Here is a 21243-nt window from a genome sequence, read left to right on the forward strand (position 1 = left end):
TAATAAGGGAGGGAAATTTGAAAGGTGCTGAGTAACTCTGTATTTGTGTATTTACTTTTGCAACCGTATTTTAATGAAGATGACACTATATACATAGTTACAGTCACATATACAATATCATATTATTTACAATCATTATTAATAATTATGCGCTCGCATTATATATAACTTTGTTTTCATTAATTTTTGCCAAGAAAATATCTAGTAAAATATTTAGGAGCACGGCCGCTGACAACTCGCGTCAAATGTAATGGTATGATTATGTTTGTAATGTTTATGACAATAGCTTTAAATTTCAATATGACGTTGATTAATTTCGTTCGATTTGTTCAATCCTCTGATATATATAAAATTACATAACTGTGACTAATGTATCACAATGGAGCTGAGAGTAATAATTTAATTATTCTTTGTTTTTGTAAAGAAAATAAAGGAAGTAGGGAAGTATAAAAGTAATCGTTTAAAAACAAATTTGTTTCATTAAAAGTTCCAAATTTTTTAACAATATATGTATAATATGTATATACACAAAGATGGATGTCAAAATTTCAAAATAAATATAAGGAAGAAAGTATAACAACTCATATAGAAGATATTAATAATTAACAACCATGTGTTATCACACTATTTATGCCTTATAAACTAAAAAAGAAATCATTTGTTCAAATGGCTATTAAATATTTTTATTTATCTTTGGTATAGTTTTCTTCTTATAATGGGAAGGCCATTTGTTTATTCGACTCGTGAATTGCTCATAGAAAAATTTGTTGATGACTTATTTAATATATTAACAAATATTGTGTACATAAAATTATGCGATAAAAATAAATAATATCTGCATATATGTATATATACACATTTTTTATATATTACTCTTTTTAAATGGCATATCGCATGCATTCTTTGTTTGGACTATTTTGTCAATGTAATTAGACAATTCAACTCTACTTAAAACTATTAACGTATTTTATATTGCACAGTGATTAAAACGATAAGAATTAAGTCTCAACTCATGTTTTGAGCATTCTGTCCAAGCTATCATTGAACTGTCACAGAATAATTGCTTGGGTCTGTTGAATTGTCCAAGTCCATATATGAGAATTATTCAAATATATTAATTATGATGTAGATACATATTCTGACAACTAGAAGGTACTTAATTGATAACTATTATCTACGTATCTCATCATCAAAGTCGAGGAAAGATTCACCGAAAATATTTTGTTAAGCTTAGTCGATGAACACTAGTACAATTAGCAATTATATTAAAGCTTGGTACGTGGAACAGCATGCTCGTCGTAGCTGCCAATTTTCTATTTAGAATCATGTTGTCCTATCTAAACAAACACTACTTAGCAGTTCGAAGAAGATGATATTATAACATTACCAAGATTATAATTGCTATACTACTTAATATTCGACTGGCGTTGCTCTTGCACGTTTGACAATATAAAAAACGAATTGCTTATATAGTTGTACTCTTAACACAGAAAGACAAAGGATCTTTTCATCGATAAATCTTGTAGTAACAAATGGAAAATTTAACTCCGTATTATGTCGTTGAGTCGTCGAAAAGGAAAGATACAAATGACGTGAAGAAAAACTATCTTGTATGAGTGACATTTACCTAACATTCGGTACATATTGCTTTTGTTGGTGATTAGTCTTCTATATCGTACTAAATACTATATTTGATAAATTAATTTAACGGAATGACATTCGAAACGTTTTAGTAACAATCTCAAGATTTCTATGAGTCTCATTAGGCTTTAATATATTCACAATATATATAGCACGTCAATAATTAAAATCAAATCTTTTAATTTCATACTAAAAACTTGTTACTAATTTTAAATATGTACAAACTATTCTGAAACATCATGAATCGTTTCTAGTTACAATGATTTCCAAGTGTCAAGGATTCGATATTCAAAAGTAAATCTCTTCTTCTTAGCATGTATGCATAATAAAAGTGCAGGAACTAATGAGTTAAGTTTAGCTAAGTTCGATAATAAATATGCTATGCATAAACTAGTTCGTCCTTATATCATGGGTTTTGAACACTTTCTATTGTTGTATCTTTGTAATTGAATTAAATCAGTATCGTCAGAAGGAGTGCTATTGTTGTTGCTGTAGCTGTTGTAACAATGGACACACCTCGACTAGAGGAGTTCCTAGAATCTCTTGACATACTTGATTCATATCTGGTTCCATCATGAGCGAAGAAATCTGATCCTCCGTTAGCATTTCCACGCTAATTTTCGGAATAATGGTATTAAAATAAAGCTATAAAGTATTCATAAAACGTTAATTAGAAAAAAGATATATACCTTGCTAAACTTTCACTATCAGATGTTTCTTCATCTGCATTCAGATAGGTCATTGTTTTCTCCAATGGGCTAGGAACTTTCTTCCCTTTTCCTTCTACTTTATCGGACTTTTCAGACTTATCCTTATCTCTCTCTGCTGTCTTTGGCTCATTGGAGCGTCGCTCCGTAAGGCTAGATATGTTCAACATCATCATTCCATGATTCAATAATTCTTTCACGCGTTCTCCAGTTCCCGCGCTCCATAACATATCGAGTGACTGTCTTCTACTTGAGTTTGCTGCAACAATTAATATATTATAGAGATTATACTGAACTTTGAAATGAATAGTTAATACTACTTACTTGAGCTGCCTCCACTGGCTTCGCCACCCGCTGAACTTCTAGTTATCCAATTTGCTAGACTGCTATCGATTTTACTTTTACTTTTCATTGACGGACTCCTCGTAACTTCTGCTTTCTTCTCGTTACTTAAAGTAACTTCGTTTCCTTTCAACATTGTAGGCAAGGACTTTTGGGTGATCAACTTCTTTCGACTAGATGCGTCACTGAATGACTGAATATTTGCACCATTAGCTGGTACATTGCTACCTTCAGGACTTAAATCCATCGGTAATGGTTTATAAGGAATTTGATCTTCTTCGTCGGAGTACACTTCGTTATTGTAATACATCTCATCCGGAGAATTATTTAAACTAATCTCTGTCCATTCCTCTCCATTGTGTACGGCAGAATTAGCGGTATTTGTATCAACGGGCGTCTGTATTTTTACTTTCTTTTCTATGGGAGAAAGGATATTCGACAAATCTGACAATCGTGACGTCGAAGAACTCGTCTGATTTAACGTTATGATATGTTTCGTATCAGTTGCTGCAATACTTTTTGGACGGTCGCGTTTTATATACTTTCGAGGTTCCGTAGAAGAAAGATTGAGATTACTTAGGCCCAAATATTCGGAAGAAGATTCTTTGTCGATCTAGATAAACAAATTTATTTTTTAGATTTTGTTATTTTGTTTGAACCACATAAACTATTAGAAATAGTTACCCTTGTAGGCACAGGACATGGTGTACTAGGACTCATTTTATCAGGAAGGCGTAAATATTCGTCGCTAGTATAATCTGTACTATCAGGTGAACCAGTAACACTGGAATCCGTTGGAGTTGCTGTATGAGATTGTGCAGAAGGTTGATCGACCGCATCTCTCGAATTTTTACTAAAGTCTTCTGTTCCGTCATATTTCCTCGTCTGCGAACGAAATTTTAGAATAAGTTGTTTGAAGCTAAAATTAAGTTCTAGAAAAAATTAGAAAGATATTATACCCTATGAATTTCATCGCTGATTTTTTCTAAGTTCCTTAATGCTTCGGCATAAGTCATTTTAGCTTCTCCCACTGATCTTTCTAATGCACTTACTCTTAATTTTTGTTCTTCCAACATTTGATTAAAATGTGCTTTCATTTCGTAATATGGCCTATATAAGAAATTGGATAATTAATCGGTAAAGTTTATATCGTATGTTTTCTTATAATTAACTCTGATATTTCGTTATGTACAATTGTGTGGTAAGAAGCATATTTGAATGAAGCACAACATGTGTATTCATAAGATGTTTTATAAAAATATAATTCGTGCATAAAAGAGGTGCTGGTTCAAAAAATAAATTATCAAACGGGATTTGTCCATAGCACTCGCACAAAAGAAGTGTCGTGTAAAAAAATAAAAAAATAACATCTATCCTACTTACAACATGAGCAAGTTGTGTCTGTAGGCGATACTGTTTATCAGAAGCAAGCTGCGACGTGCACCCATACTGCCAACATGAATATAACCAAAAGACATAAATACTCTAATATCTATACAAAATTAAAGTAATGATAACAAAATAAATTATAAAATTTTTATATGGGAAACAGGTAGAGACTGTTAGGAATCATGAAGTAAAAATATATTGTAATCAAAATATCAAACTCTAACATTGAGATTTGTATTAAATAATCAAATGCAATACATTCCATGCATCATTAAGTAAACTAGAAAGTCAGTCAATATAACTAGCTAGAACGATGAAAAAACTGTACAAAGAACACACCTAGACTTAGCAATTGCACGTTTTAATTCGCGTTGTAATCTTTGAACTTCGTGTTCTGCTTTATGATACAAAGCAGTAGTATGTCTGTGTTCTGCTTCCGATAAAGCTCTTTCATGTTCAGATTCATTAACTCTAGCTGTTGCATGATTCAACATTTCCTAAAAAAAGAATTGCAAGTATCAAATTTAATAACAGATTTCAAATAATTTTATTTCAATTATTTTGCTTCTGTTACCTGCCAAGCATGGTCAAAACATCTTCCTTCGGTTCTTAATCCTTCTTCAGCTAAATAAACCATTTCTTTAGCTGCTGCATGTTGACTATTGGCTCTTTCAAATCTAATCGCAGCTTTTTGTGTTTCATGCAAAGCCTTCAAGAAATATTAACTACGTTGATTTCATTTTCATAAAATGAGACATGGTTGTATAGGATTAACTTACTTCTTTCGCTTTAAACCTGGCATCGTAATATGGTCTGGATTTTTCGATACAAGTACCAAGCTTTTTAGCTAAAGTATCAATTTTTAATGTGGATTCACACAGTAGTTCTCTGAAAGTTGCTCTTGCTTCCTGCAAATAAAATTCATTATATACAAATTAGTAAATATTTAAAGAAACACTGTTAGTGTTTGCATACACCTTAATTTACTATCATAAACTGTATAGACACGAGTTTCAAGCGTTGGAACGTTTCTTTAGACGACGTTATAAATGACTACAAGATGATCTTTGAAGCCATTATCCATTTACTCGTATACTTTACAGCAATCACCTCAATGAAATGTAATCACAACCAGTTTCAAAACTTGCTACTAATTTGGTCCTTCAAGGAGGCAAAGAGATTTATTTTAATTTGATCCATTGCAATAAAAAATTATTTGTGTGAGAAATACAACATCTTAATAACAGTACAATTATACTTACATCCAAATCAACTTCAAGTTTATTAATGTCATCGGTTGCAGTATTCAATCTTTCAAGTTCAATCTAAAACAATAATTAATTATGAAACAATTAATGCTAATATGTACCAACAAAGTTGAATTGAGATTATTGGAAAAACAAATTGTACAATGACAAAATTTAATCGAATTGCATTTATTTATTTGTAGATTGATCGGCCGAATTTACATCGCGTTATACATCCAATGAACAATAAGATACAGGAAAATGGAAAAAGAATGTAACATTCAACAATGTAGCAAAACAGTACGATTATGCGTAAAAACATTAAACACTTGTAATACTTGTAAGAAGTCCAAGAAACCAGACAACTAGTCCGCACATTTTCATGAGGAGTGAAACGCAATCAGATGTTTTATTGGGAGCAACGTGGAAATGTCAATATCATAAGTAGTTGATTTCTGAAAGCCTATAAATTATTCCTGAAAGAACGCATTAATTTACCTGCACTCTAGGATCCACTGCATCGTCAACACGATCAGAATCATCAGCACTTTCTTTCTGCACACGTCCACTCATAATTAAAGCTACAAATGAATTTTATTTACAATTTTTCATACCACCTGTATCGTCTGCTACATATCAGGTGGCCATGTTGAATGTTAAAGCAACTCACAGTGCCGTTCACGTTAAAACGGTCAAGGGCACTTGTAAACTACTCATTCTTCCTAGCATGCTTTTTCTAATATAATATAGCAATGAAATTAATCACAATGTTTTTTATCATTCTTAGGTTGAAATATCTGTTACAGTATACGATAGATGTATACGTAAAAGGCATTTAAAATTTCACATGCTGTGAAAGCGTAACGTTACAGCGTAAGTAAGGATATAATCTTCTTTGAGATATTCAGACACGAGCATATATATTGCATTTGAAACCAGGACGCAGATCTACGTGCATTTTATTTTTAGACTTGTACGGTGATCTCGCCTAACCGGCTTGCAAGTCATCTATACAAAATATACCGCCATACGGCAACGAATATGGCTACCAGGATCAAACATGGCGCTGAACATGTATTTTGCCAATAGAGGGGGCTATCTACTCTCCAGGCCCGCCTGAACTCTCAAACAGATTTTTTCTCATTCACATTGGTGGGTTCTGTGCTGTCGGAACAGGTGGATTACGTTCAGGGAAAGCGAACGACGGTGTAGAAACGTCAGTCACCGAGACGCACAATAATTCATCGCTGTCGGTGAGTGAAAACATTAAATTATTCGACGATCTCTCGAGAGGAATCGGGCATTTTTTAATTGGCTCATTGTGTCGTACCGGTATTTACAAAAAGGAGAAACGGAAAGATAAAAGAGTACTTTTTCATCGAAAGATACAGGACTTTCTATTTCGGTATTTTTATGTGGCGCTGCGAATAACGAGCGGAACAGCGAAAGGCAACGGACAGACGAGGATAGTTGAAGAGAATAAGCAAACGTAAAGGTCTGCCCGTGATCTAGACAACACCGTGCAAATGCAACGTTCCTTTAACAGAAAGGCAAATACAGATTCTGCATATTTTCAGTGAAAAAATTCCCCTCTTCGCGCTTTCTGTTTTTCACGTGACTCGAACGCTGTGTTCGACATTTTAAATTCGTTCGATTCGCGCTTCTGAACCACCTGTACGTTCCGCGTATTCTTTTGTCTACGTTCCTTGTTGTTTATAAATTCAAATGTCTCTCTTCTGCATTTATCGTGTCTCTAAAATGCACTAATTACAGGATAATCCCGTAAATTGCAGTGTATGTCGATCGTTCAAAAATGTAAACATTGGAAAGGATTTCAACGGATAAATCAAAGTTTGGATATGTGCGATGAATCGACTCAAGGACACGAGAGGAACGGTGTCCCATGAATACCACGAAACGTAAACGTTAGGAAGCCTGTACCGTGTTCCTATGTATCATAGCCGAATCACAGTTAACTGATTTCGTATTCGTGCGGCGAAAATGTATCCCGATGTCACGACAAACACACAATACAATACGTGGCTCCCTTTTCGTCGTGACTGATTCGGTAAAGTGGTTCCATTGCTTGTACCGAGAGAGATCGTTTACCGTACTTGTCGTTTAATAAATTCACGCATGTCGGCGGGTGCAGATAACTTCATATCACACAAACGCCCACTCCGGGACTCGACTCATTCGACTCGTTTCAACTTTTTAAATTTTTTATCGATCGCGTCATCGTTCTTTTGTTTTCAAATCATCGAATTTTATTTGCAACGATGCATTTTTGCCGCACGTTAACCATTTTTCAATTTTCATGGTATGCCTGTTATTTTGAACGGTATTGAACATTAACATCATTTCTTAGATGAACACATGGAATTTATAAAACGGTTGATGTAACGTTCACGAGCTTGTCTATTACGTGACTCGTAGAAACGTGTAATAGCGATCATATGGCACGCTCAGGTGTTTCAACGATGGGATCCGTTGGACTCGGAGTTCTTGTTCCGTGAACACAAGTTTTTGTCGAGACTTTTGAAGAGTCGCCCCATGCACGTTTGGGAGTCGTATATCGTCTCGAGGAAGCTTATGTACTTATTTGAAATGACTTCCTTTTTAGGATGTTAATCCTTTTACTACTACAATGGTAGTTCTGTTTTTTGTACAATTATAAAATGTAGTAGTCGCGTTAACGTCGACGAAAATATTAAAAAGCAAGAGGACTTTGCTCAGACTACTAGTTTAAGTGGAACCTGTTTTATTATCGAAATTGCATGGAATAATTCCTGATCAGTGATAGCAATTTGAAAACGTGTAATTAACGTTACACTTATGTAACGAATTCGTGAATGCTGTGATAGCGGCTATTGTCTTTTTATAACTCGATTGCAGAAGCACACTTGAAAATTATTGCTGCCATAACTTTCATTTCTAGAAAGATGAGAGAAATTATCACGGTTGATTGCACCTTTTAACAATTTATTTTCCTTTCAGTAACACTGGTGAGGAGTATACATTTAACAAAGAGCAAGCAGCAAACATTTCAATATCTCTCCTCCGTTCCCAAGAAAAGATGATCCTTGAAGTTTCTCAACGTGAGGCTATTCTTTTGTTCTTCATTTAAATTTACAATCCGACTATAGTTATTTAAGTTTCTTAAACTTTTCAACAGTTTCAAGAATATTTCGCTTCGGACAAGTATATCGAAATTCTACACTGATACGAGTCACTTGAAAATTATGCAAGAGAAAGTATTGAATTCACTGGTAACGTTGCTTGCACCACGAACAGATAATCCGTACAAAACGTTGACCCGCTGCCATCGTGAGACAATGCGACGTTACTTTGGTTGACGAACCAAAAACGCGGACGGAATGGTGGTTAGTGGTTGGCGGTCAAGAGCACGCTCGGAGGAACCAGCTGATTACGTGCATGGTATACGGGAAGAAACGTGTAATTAATTCGTAAGTGGAGGCTACGTAAAGGAAAAAGGTGATTCGAAAGAATAACGCACTGTACTGCTATCCAGAATCGGAGCGTCGTTACAAACACGGAAAACGCATTTACTGCCTGACCGTTAACGTGTTAATTGCGCTTACAATGTATACATGGATTTGCAGTTGCATCAGTTAAATTTATGATGGATGTTGTCAGCTTTCATTGTACTTATTGGCTTCCTTTTATATGGCCCGTTGAGCGATTTCTTTTTCGTACGAACTTTCATGCACACTTCCATCATCAATCATGTACAAAGTGTCAAATTTGTTGACAAAGTTAGTTCTCTGTACTTAGATGGTTCTATTAGTAAAACATTCCACTATAATTAAGTTACTTTCAGATTTGTCTATGCATTCGCGGAAATACTAGTCGGTAACCTTCGTTTATTGTCGACGCGGAAATTGTATGTGATGAATCTAACAATTGCATTCTGTTCCGCGATGATCAATGGAGAATTTAAAATCTTGACGAGCATTTAAATGATACAGGTGGTACGATTGTTTTGAATCGATATCCTTACGTTGTTTCATTTCGTTGTGATTCATTGCTCGATGCAGAATTGCGACAATTTTTTCAATCACTTCTTTATAGGTGCAGTAAATCATGCGATTTTGAAAAATGAAAATACAAAACGGAAAGAGGAAAAATAAAGCTTGCTGGTGTTCCGATAGGCGTAATCTTGGTCTGCGACTATCGGTGGCTCGTGTTTCCTACACACTGTATCCTGGAAACATGCACAATAATTGTCTTCTATTCGACGCTTATCAGGTGGGCGTACATTGTTCAATGAATTGTTTCCATTTGAAACATGGGATAGGAAAAATGATTTGCGCTTCAGTTTAGAAGTGGAACGATTCCTTTCTAGAGAAGAAAAAGAAATCGGTGGCAGAATTTACAAGTCTTGTCCTTCTTTTTTGTGAGAGCACCTTCTCTTATAAAATTCTTAATTGTTCTCTCGTGATACTAGTCTTCGATTTCAGAAAGTGAAACTCAAGCTTCATGCTGGTAATCTATCGTTTATGCATCGATATGTGTGTCAAGAATTTCTAGCAAAGAAGAAAATCGTAACTGACTTCTCTTCTGTCGTTTTTCCTGATCGTCCTCTTACGAAACCAGTCATCAAAAAGTAAAACTCTAAATCTCTCGAAGTCCATATCAGTGATAAGCAAACATTTATGCATCGCCAGTGATATGTATGTCAAGCATAGCGAATCTAGATACACTTTCCCTACTTTCGCGCGTATATCCACTGTCCAAGACGAGTTCCCTAGCAACGTATGTATTGTCCGAGGTGGCCAACAAGTGAAACCGGAACTCGAGAAAGTTCCAAAAAGATCAAACGCAAATACTAGAAGACTTGCATTCACGTAGAAATAGTTTACTAACATTAAAGGTAGAGAATCAAAACAAAAATTGTGCAATCAACCCTTCTCTATTTGATTGTATAATGAATGAGCAGGCGTATGCGAAAAAAACCGGTTCCCTGTTGCCGATGTTGAATCATACTTAAAACCTGTCCACTTGTGTCTTTTACGTTCACGTTTGTATTCAGTTCCTCGATGACGTTCGTTCGATACGCGTGCGACAGGGAAATATGCCATAACGATTTCTTTTTATCGATATTTTATCTGGCGACTATTTTATTTCGTTCCATGACGTTGGTGGTGTTCCTCGGAAATTCCGCTAATTTGATACCCGGTTGCATTTTAAATGTCTTTTGCTTTTAAGAAACATTGGGATTTCCAAGGAAATTTAACAAAACATAATTCAAGCGGAACTTAATTCTAATTTATCATCGAACAATTATACATTGTATTCAAGTTTGCATCTCTGTTCTAAGAACTCTATGTTTTCAGGTTGAAGTTTATCTTGCAAATGGAATAAAAAGCTCATCAAAGGGAAGCAAACTCTCATTGTGAGATCGTATAAGTCCACGTTGCGCCAAACTCTTCGACTACTTTCATACGCTCGACGATTTTGTAATTCAGCGTTATTTTCTCACGCATAGACGATTGCGTTCGAGGTTCTTGTACTTTATCCACGAAGAAGGAAAGACGAGGTCGCGTAACGCGTGTCGCGAATATAGCGCGTGCATCCTGTTGCGAAGGCTCATCCTAAATTTCTCTTAATTTCACAAAATCTCGGAAATAGATCCTCTATTCCATAAAAACAATGCATCGATTTTTTTCCATCGCGTTACCTCGCTTGATCCTCGTTAAAATTAAACTAATCGCGAGCACGACCGATTACGGGAAAAATTACACTGATTGGAAAGATATAAATGGATCTTGTCGCAAGAATATACCGTCGTTCCCTCTCGACGATCTGCGTCAGAGGAGGACAGACAGCGTTGGTCTCGGTCGTGGCTGGTACCGCCATCCTCCTATCCCTTCTCGTTCCGATTCGAATCATCTGCGATCACTAATCGCATTCTTGTTTTTATCTCATTGTTTTCTTTTCGAAATCGCTACAAAGCATTTTTTCTGTAGTGCGTCATATGCAAACGAAACTTTGATACTTTTCCAGAGACTATCGTCACAAACATTATTCTACGTCAGTAAAAATCTTAATACAATATCTATGTGATCTTATATTTTAAACGGAGAGCTTTTTTATTAAATGGTTCTAACGATTCACGCTTGTATTTCAGTGCGTTGAGGGAGCTAAGGAATCTAGATTGTACATGAAAGAAGACGGATAGCTGTCTGGCTAAGAGACGTTTAAATGGCAATCGGCAATCAGTCGCAAAGTTGAAGGAAAGTAGATGAGGACCATGGTCTCGACCGTGGCTGGTACCACCACCTATATCGAGTCTTCTCGTTCTACCGAATAATCTAGCAGCACCGATTCGACTCCCACGACTGGTTCCACCAGTCGCGTCGGTCGAGATCGCTCGCGCTCGGCCGGCTCCGATAGCGTTCGCCGTTTGCCCGCTCGACTTCGGTTTCATTCGGCTAATCAACGTGCGCGCCGATCAGTTCATCATGAGCCGTCGAGCGGCTCGCGTCTTTTAAATTTATAACTTATTGTATCTCTTTTGTTTTTCGTTATTTTGCTAATTCCTTTACTCGTGGTTAGCCGCTTCTCGCGTTACTCGTTCGCGAATCGCTCGATCGTGGGCATGTGTCGATGAACTTTAAGTTTATTGGATACTTTCTTGGATATAACGGAATACTTGGTAAGTTTTCAAACTTCCCAAACAATGATCTGTCGCGAAATAATTCAGTCTGTAAACAGTTTGTAAACAGTATTGTATTCCTGAAATCGTTGTGCAGTCATTTTCACGTACGCAGTTGAAAATTACAGGTTGGCCTTTGTTGGTCCGTACAGTTGTGAGAGGAACGTTTCCATTGTGCCGATTCGAAAGTCGTATCGTTCGTGCCTGTGCGTGGCTGGTTCGCAACCGGAGTATATGTCCTTGCAGGCCGATGCATCTGAACCCGAAACAGGATGACAGAGGTCCTATAATTTTTCATTAGGGTGTGAAAGGAAAAAAGAATCTCGTTTACGGTTTCACTTTTCATTGACCAACCTCGCGACCGTTTGAAAGGTTTTACGAGCAGAATTACGTTATGTCGTTTGCAAGTGAAATCCTTGCCTCTATTTAAACGTTCTACTTTCTACCGGCGCGCAGCGTTGTGCCGTTTGCTTCCTTGCGTGAAAATTGTCTGTAATCGATCTAACGCGTCTCAGGAATCCACGAAGAACGATAATAAAAGTGGCAATTTCTAAATTCGTATATTTAGACTCGATAAGCGCGCGACCGAGATATTTGTTGCATCCGATGCATCAGCGAACGCGATTATACGCTCAATGATTGCGTATCCACGCTAGAATTCGAAGCCTTTAACATCAGCGAAGGCCGTATCGCAGAAAAATGATTAGTCAGTATCGCTCGAAAATTCATCAAATCGCGTGTGCGTATATCTGACAGGGCAACGACGCAGAAACTTGTAACCCAGAGGGCATCGATAGCTTCCATTGATTATAAATATTTTTCAAGAAATAATAATCTTCAGTGCGTATGCAGGCTAAACAATCGTCGATGTCAAAAGGTCCGATGCAAAAATCGCTGTCAAAGGTCGACGATGCAATATTCGTGGAATTAATCGAGCGACGAATAATCACTTGGCGCCTGAAATTTTGTATTTTGTCTCCGCTGACAGTTCATCTAGAAAATCATGCGTAGTTAGCATGCGTGCATGTATTGGACTCTGATCACAATTGAGAATAATTATCTATTTTAAGATTCTGTTAGAAACGTAGGAATGCGGTCTTACGCAAGCTTCGTCGAGAGCACATTAAGTTTCAATTCATTTTTTTTTATAACATTGAATGGGAACACGTAACACGATACTCCCATAGTAATTACCGTAATGAGTCAACTGAACCATACGTATAACAAAGAAATGCGGAGGACGTTGCACCGTACCGAATTTACATGAATCCTTTATTACCGTTAACTCGGAATTGTCAAGCAATTTCAACTGGGACGTTTCCGTACTCGGAGAAAGCACGGAATCACCACGAATTTCAATCGGATGCTAGACCTTTTTTTATAAATATAGGCCACTATTCTTTCGATGTTTTTCTCTAAATAGTTCGTTGGAAATTATTCGCGTAAAAGTTGGAGAGAAAGTGCGATCGAGCATTTTCTAATTGTCCGCATCCGCTGGAAAAATAGTGGCGATTACTCTCGTGCGTGCGTTTAATCGCATGATTAATGGTTTTATCTCAAAGTTTAATCTTAAATTGTTAAATTATTGTACTTTCCAACGAATATGAGCAGAAACTTCGACAGTGTAAATTCTTCCCGTTCTTCATTCTCTCTTTCGTTCCACGCGCTAACGATCTCGCCTTCGGTTTCATGCGCTTTTCGAAAATACTTTCGTTGAATCTTTGTACATACGCTCACTTAAAACGTTACGGAATCCTGCGATGATACGATCAACCTTAAGCTTCAAGGGTTGCTTTAATTAAAATGAGAAATCGTGGCCATCAATTCGTGACGAAATTAGGTAGAAACTGGTCTTCAGAAACCTGATTTAGATTCTTTCCCCTACAGTTTCGACTACTTTAATTATCTTTCCGATGAATTCGTCGACACTTCTCTTTGTTAAACAAGACTTTGTGTTAAACGAGATTTTGTACAGCACAAGCACTTTCATAATCCACTTTCATGGTGAAGTGCCTGAACTAGGGGGAACGGTGACGACGATCAGGGCACAGTAGAGATTGAATTAACAGTGACAACTAATTGATTGATCCTACGCATGGTAAAACACGGTTCGCGTGTCAGTGGGGGAGTCTCACCTTGAACGTGTTATGCAAGCTGCAATTAGCATACGCATAGCTGGGTTGGTTAGGGTTTGTTCGGAGGAAAACTGCGTTCTGCTATTCGTCTAATGGACCGAACATAATACGGTGTCTCGTCGCTGCAATTAGAAAATTCCACGAAAGCGTTTCTAACGTAGTGCAGCCTCTGATGCACTTTTTTTGAACCTTTGCTATGTCCACGTTCTAACGGTCATCTAATAGAGCAATTACGCGTCTCGTGCAACACGTTTACAGTTAATTCATGCACTGATATATGTATATCTTTTTTAGTGGCGAAGGTATATAAACATAAGTGACTACAGAAGAAACGAAGGTTAAAATGTATCCTGAATGTTTGGTTTGAATGACGAATGACTGACGAAAGTTGTCCATGCTTCCACGGATAAGAATTGAAACACGTACGAAATTGGTGGCGAAAGTTGTTGACATTATCCCTGGGGGAGCGCAGTTATGGTTGTGACTCCAGCTACGTTTATTCATTATTCATGACGGGAGCTTCTCGGTAATTATACATTTTAATGGTTTGTACCGTTGATTCCAATAATGTCGCCATTGAAGCGGCGAGATCCATCGTCCACGAAGACGCACACGGTGCGTCTATTTATCCTGTGCAACCAATAACATATCGTACGTGTTTCGTAAATAAGTTGCTTATTGATAACAACAAGTACGACAAAGGAGTAAAGTAAATATTAAAATTTATGCTTTACAGGATTTCACGGAAGCTAGTATTAATTTATACGTTGACTGAGAAAGCAAGATTAAAGAAAAATATGAACGATGCATCGTCTTATAATAGCAAGCCTCGAACGAGTTTAGCGCTTGATATTTCTGTGAAGTAGGAAGGCTAGAATAGGTGTCTGTTGCGGAGAATGGCATAGAAAAGGTGTATTCTGTGACCATCGTTAAACTGGATACTCGCAACGCGATACTTTACAACTGCACGTTGTACAAGTTGACTTTCGCGTCGCGAAACGGCGGTATTATTAGCATACGTTCCTCGATGCGGCGTATCATACGCGTGGAATGCAGAAAAACTCGCAACCACCCAATTGGTACACGTTCCACGATTTTCGGCTGCGGATTCCGGAGAAATCTCGCTTGTTTGGCATTAAAGCCTCTAGTATTTATAACTTGTACTCTTCCGTAAACATTTGCAACGACGCAATCGCTCGGGAATGCAAGAACTTAATGATAGAAAGATTATCCCTTCGATGATGCTATGGAATATTTATTATTCGAGCTGTGGAAACGTTTGCGACGTTAAATGATTTTAGAAACGTTAAGAGACACCCTGTAGATCCAAAGCAGGCTTCGGATGCAACAGGTGTTGTATGTACCGCAGCTGGTGCGTTCTTGGAAGGACTGCATACCGTAATCTCTTGAAATTTTTCGAGGTATAAGCGATTAGCGACAGCTGGGTTCACAAATATACTGCGACTAAAATTTGGTACTGAATATTTTTTACTAAAAACGTAGAGATTGATGTTCATCCTAACTTGATGTTCTGCTGTACAAAATGTTGACTTTCCAGGAGTACCTTAAGCCCTAAGTTCCTAGAAACACGAGAACAAAGTGGCAACGAAGTGCCTCTACTTTCTTCTACGTCAGTGATGAACGTGTAATGACGAGAAATCATTGTGTCAACCAGAATCCAGTTCTCACGAGTTCCGTAACGAGTGCGTGTAGGACGAACACGCGAGCGACACGAACGATTCGAGATCACGACGAAGAATGAACTGCCAGCAAAAAGAGGATCATAGTACGGTGGTTAGGCAGGGCAAGTGATGGAAAGTCACGGAAAGGTTCGATTCGTTGGGTGTTGGTTGTGGGTTCGTGGCAACCAGTGGTACACACGGAGGACAGACAAATGCTCCGACCTCTTTGTGGCTACGTGGGAGGAATAGGAAGTCGTGCATTAAATCCGAACCTCCAGCTTTCAACGCTTAAACGCTTCTCAAATAGAACGTACAGGGATACCACCGGCGTGAACCGGCACGGTCCGCGCACAAAAGCGAGATCGTGATTGCGCTCATTTTTCAGTTAACACACGGCAGAAGGAGGAATTCACCTTCTTTCTTAGTTAGCCTCTTTCTGCTCGACTCGCTTCGAAACCATAGTTGCCGCGGTCACGTGTGTTCGACTGCTTTGCTATTGAAATTCAACTGTTTCGTTTCACGGTTCACCTAACGAACGTAATCAATTTTATGGAAGTCTAAATCGATACGGTTTATAATTAACTTGTATTTAAAAGGTATGGGAACTGTGTAAAATTCCTGCGTTATATGAACTTCGATTTTGAATATGGAATTTCATTAGGTTTCTAATATGATGATAGATCTAGAGATAACGATCTACGTTACCGAATACGATACGGTACGCACACGTTAACTTCTATTTCTTCGCAACGCGTCAATGCACGCACGATCTAATTGAATATACCGTGGTCGAGAAGTGCGAATAGTGTCATGTGTGAGATGATGAAACGCGAAAGGATTTAGCCTTCGTATCCAAGGCTGACTGCTCGATCGCTGGAACAATCGTCTGCACTTTAGCCGGTTCTACCAGAGTTTGCCGATCCACTTGAGGAACAATTAGCCATCGATAGCTCGTTAGCGTTTTATTTGTTTCGTTGGACTTTTTCCATGAAGGAGGGTCGATCAGGTAGAATTTCTCTTAAACGTAGTAGAATTTCTCGTAAACAACGAGGAAGGGTTGGAACCTTGCCATGTGGAAAGATAGAAAGTTTCAGATAAACAAACTTCACAATTTAGGAAAGTAAAAGACTAAGGGTGTTAACTTTGATACCTCGAAGATTCAGAAAAATGACAACCTAACGTATGTTGCAAACTTATAATCGGCAGGAAGCGATTTCCTGAATAACAAACATACTCTCTCCTCCGCATACGTTACCTATATTGTACACGGTATATTGTTTGCAATTATTTTATCCATGAACGCTCGCCTGATTGTGTAATCGAGACAAACCAAAGAATAAAAATGCATCGAGGCATTTCTCACGATCCACGAACGGTGAAAAGTCGTTACATCCGTGATTACGTAAACCTTTCCGCGAATAAAACCAATGATTTTTTCACATCTAATAAACTTTCTTTATAAATTCAAGGAGTAGAAAAATCGATGCAAAACTGTCTGTTTCAAGCGTGACCATTTTTCTTGTTCCAGGTGAGTTAGCGACAATCGTAGACCGACAATATGAGAAACTCAACGCTGCTGAAATGGGCACAAAACTCAGCAAACAGTAAAAACCAAACGAGTAAGAATGGTAGGTAACTCGTACGCCCGTTGTATCGTTAGATCGTATACGAAATCGATGAATTCTGTTTGCAGGAACGAATAGGAGCTGGATACACCCACCGGACGCGCTCCAAAAAGGCCACATCGCCTACTTAGTCAAGGTACAAATAGCTTTCATCGTTAAAAATTCACGCAGACATCAGAAGAATAAGATATCTGACAATATCCAAACGGAGGAAAGTTTTAAAAAAATTGTCTTATCGCTAACGGAGTAGTCATAAGCGGGTGTAACAGCGATACAAGGTTACTGTTATTGCAAGTATGAAAGAAAAACGAATCTGGATCACGACTTTGTTCAGTCGATAATGCTTTGAGGCATTGATCTTTCTTGAGGTCAAGCTCACGATATTCTCGTATTCGTTGCATCAAATTGATAGTCGATGTAGGACAACCGTGATATTTTAAGGAAGCGGAGCTGAAAAAAATTAATAGTCTGTTTAAACTTGCTGCTTGATAATCTTTAGATGATAACAAGTGATATGATAATTGTATGGATATTAAGAGATGATTTAGTATTCTGTAAGAGAATCAGATAAATAACGTTGAGTCATTAAGAATTTTCCCTAGGCGTGAAATCTGAAAATAAGTGTCTTATCATATATTGTCATAACTCTACAAGGTCGCAGCTTGTTAATTATTTGTGTATATTGAGAAGAATATTTAACACGTTGGCACGTGGGCAACGATGACCCAACGATGTTTATCAGACACGCGACTTCGAAAAAAATTATAGGTGGAACGCGAAAACATAATTAATAATCAAATATTATCTTCATATATTTAAGTTCCAATTTTATTCAAATACAGTGTTAAATATCCCGTGGACGTATGTGTAGCCTTGATCGTTGATCTCGAGGCCACGTATATCGTTGCTCCGTTATTAATCACATTTGTAGAGCAATGCTTTATGATAATTCTTGCAAACGTGAGGCATAAGCAGGGAAAAAGTCGGCTGAATAATAAACGTATAACGCAACTTGTACATGTACACAGTTATTGTTGATTCGTTTCACTTTATTTATAAAATAAGGCGTTCGGATTACAATGTGTGGTGAATTTCAGTACTTGGGCAGCACAGAAGTGGATCAACCGAAGGGCATCGAGGTCGTGAAAGAAGCCATTTGTAAGTTGAAATTCAATCAACAGTTGAGGAAAAGCGAGGGTACGAAGACGCCGAAAGTAGAGCTCACTATAAGCATCGATGGAGTGGCAATTCAAGAGCCAAAGACGAAGACTTCGCCAAAAGTATTACAACTTTCTATGTATTTATAGTACTAAAACATTGTTCTCTCAAAACTAAACTATATATTTCTCCAGCGGATTATGCACCAGTATCCCCTGCACAGAATATCTTACTGCGCAGACGACAAGGGCGAAAAAAAGTTCTTCAGCTTCATCGCGAAAGAAGAGGACGCTGAAAGACACACGTGTTTCGTCTTCGTCAGCGACAAATTAGCGGAAGAAATCACGTTGACGATCGGTCAAGCGTTCGATTTAGCTTACAGGCGGTTTCTGGAAACTTCCGGCAAAGATTTGGAAACTCAAAGGCGTTGTATGATACTCCAACAAAAGATAAAGCGACTGGAACACGAGAACAATGTGTATCGTCAACGGTTACAGGACATAGCTGCTATCAAAGGATCGGTCAGTTGGAGAAATGTAACATTCTGTTCTTTAAATGTAAACGATATTTCATGAAAATGACTTTCTGCAGGCTGACGTATCAGCTTACCTGTCGCAACACAATCTTCCGGATATATTGCACGTAGCTGGTGCTTCGAACGAGACAGCGCAGATAAATGGATCGAGTAACAAGTCTTCTCTAGGCACGAGTAGCGACAGTAATGGAAATAATACTACCAATGGATCACAACCGCCTCCAGTTCCTCCTAGAAGCTTCGAGAAAACCTTCGATGATAATTTTATGGGGTAAGTTTTCATCGCTAGGTAGATTTTTTTGAAAGAGTCTTAACTATTTTTCTTTTTAAATAGAAGCGAACCTACTCCCACTCCATCAGTTGGTACCAAGTTAGAAGGACTTTTGATGGATGAATTCGAGGAAGACTTTAATCCCAGAGCATACGAAAGCGCATCTAATGGAATTGTGAATCATCAGACTAATCATAATGCTCTTTTAAATGGCCAGGTTTCTTCGAATTCTAACTTCTTCTCACAAAGTAATGGCAGTACGAGTCCGCCACCATTACGTAAGTTAATTATCTGCTATCATCGACGAGGAATACCATTTATTTCGTTATGTGATTTTTCTCTTACTTTATTCAGTGGCCCCACCACCCAAAGCTAAGGATTCTAGGCGTCAAAATGGAGTGAAAGAGGACCTATTTGGCAGCGTTCCGTTCAATCCTGCACCACCAATGAACGCGAAAACTGAATTCAATGATCCATTTGAAATGGGTGAATTTGGTGCAACGACGGCGATCTCAAATCCCAGTCAGCAAGAATTAGAAAATGCTATTGGTCTTTTAGATAAAAAGTTGCTGGAAATGAAGGTATAGCTTGAAAGCCATATCAATTCGTAGTTTATTGAAGTGATCAATAATTCGTACGATTGAATTTCAGGATGGTTTTAGTAGAGGTCTTTCCATTGATACCGACGATTTTTCTTTGGAAAGCTTGGATCCTCTAAGGAACTGAATCGTAAACTTCTTTTTTTATTACCGAGATAAAGGGAACAATCGATTGTTCATTAGCGATCATAAAACTACAGAGAATGAATAGGCAAATTAGGAATTACATACATTTATACGAAACCAAAATTAGTCAATTACTATTACGATTATGCTAATCTTATATTTATCGTAACGTTTGATATTTATCGTATGCCTATTGAATATTGATAGTAGCTGAAGTCTCGATACAGAGATGATTTATCGCGAAAAAGATACAGAAAAACAAATGGTATTAATACTCGAATGATCCTTTTATTAATACTGTTTGTTTTCTCTTAGAAAAGCTCGGATTTTATTGGATTAGAAACAAACAGTAGTATAAACTGTTTTAGCAGAATCTCCTGTTACAATTCGTATAAAGGATAGTGAGAAAAAATTGAGCATGTTACTCTGTTACAATATACTATATTACTACATCCACAAATGAAGGAACAAATTATTGTGTCTTTCTATCGGTGTTTAATGAACTGAACTGGAAGTGCCTTTAAATTTCAGAATGTCAAATTTTATAGACAAATCACATTTGTTACCGCCAAATTTATTTAATTGAAAAATGCTTAAGGATACAGATAGTTGTTTGTAGGATTCAGTTAAGAGAAATTAATAATATATTTTTATGCAAATATATTATAACTTAAGGTCGTAATAGCGTCTGTACTTTTTTCCGATGTAAGTCAGCGGACCACAAAAAAATGAAATACTAACTAAAATAGCAATAGAAATAATTCCTATTAATAGATGGATGTACGTTTAATATCTGAATCCCTTGTATCGAACTCGTGCTTTATCTTGCTTTAATTGTTCTTCCATTCTATGTTCTAATCACTCCAACGAAAAATGTTACTGGTCTGAAAAATTTCAGTCATGTTTTACAGACATTACACTTTATGCTGACAGTACAGATTGAATGCTACATAATCTTGAAGAGCATACAAGTTAATGTCTACTATAATAAGAAGATTATTAATTGTGTACATATCAAATGCTGTTTTATTATTGTTGCTCTATTGTTTAAGCATTATCGTTAACAATAAAATGCGTGAATGATATAATGATAAAACTGTATTCTTG

At 37.2% G+C, this 21243-nt stretch overlaps 2 protein-coding genes across 5 annotated transcripts; one reads left to right on the forward strand and one right to left on the reverse strand.

Moving 5' to 3' along the window:
- Nucleotides 1-657: 657 nt before the first annotated feature.
- LOC100880677 (uncharacterized) lies at nt 658-6302 on the reverse strand. Of its 4 annotated transcripts, none has more exons than XM_012284213.2 (12): nt 5825-5839; nt 5342-5404; nt 5057-5240; nt 4859-4987; nt 4654-4788; nt 4419-4576; nt 4074-4139; nt 3650-3800; nt 3375-3575; nt 2673-3303; nt 2331-2607; nt 658-2254 (listed from the first exon to the last, which is right to left on the reverse strand). In XM_012284213.2, the coding sequence occupies exons 5-12, from the start codon at nt 4714-4716 to the stop codon at nt 2119-2121; spliced, it is 1683 nt and encodes a 560-aa protein (XP_012139603.1). In that variant the 5' UTR covers nt 4717-4788; nt 4859-4987; nt 5057-5240; nt 5342-5404; nt 5825-5839; the 3' UTR covers nt 658-2118. The 4 variants fall into 4 exon arrangements, with proteins under 4 accessions (XP_012139603.1, XP_076390271.1, XP_003702783.1 ...); XM_076534156.1 differs by lacking the exon at nt 5825-5839 and adding an exon at nt 5665-5787; XM_003702735.3 differs by lacking the exon at nt 5057-5240 and having other exon boundaries at nt 5825-6302.
- A 133-nt stretch (nt 6303-6435) lies between these two features.
- LOC100880566 (uncharacterized) lies at nt 6436-21232 on the forward strand. The gene is made up of 9 exons (XM_012284214.2): nt 6436-6579; nt 17351-17450; nt 17516-17583; nt 18545-18727; nt 18800-19126; nt 19197-19411; nt 19475-19689; nt 19766-19992; nt 20063-21232. Exons 2-9 carry the CDS (start codon nt 17381-17383, stop codon nt 20135-20137), a joined length of 1380 nt encoding a protein of 459 aa, XP_012139604.1. The 5' UTR covers nt 6436-6579; nt 17351-17380; the 3' UTR covers nt 20138-21232.
- The last annotated feature ends 11 nt before the right edge of the window (nt 21233-21243 follow it).

The sequence above is a fragment of the Megachile rotundata genome, chromosome 8 (genome assembly GCF_050947335.1).
Source record: "Megachile rotundata isolate GNS110a chromosome 8, iyMegRotu1, whole genome shotgun sequence".
NCBI lineage: Eukaryota > Metazoa > Arthropoda > Insecta > Hymenoptera > Megachilidae > Megachile > Megachile rotundata.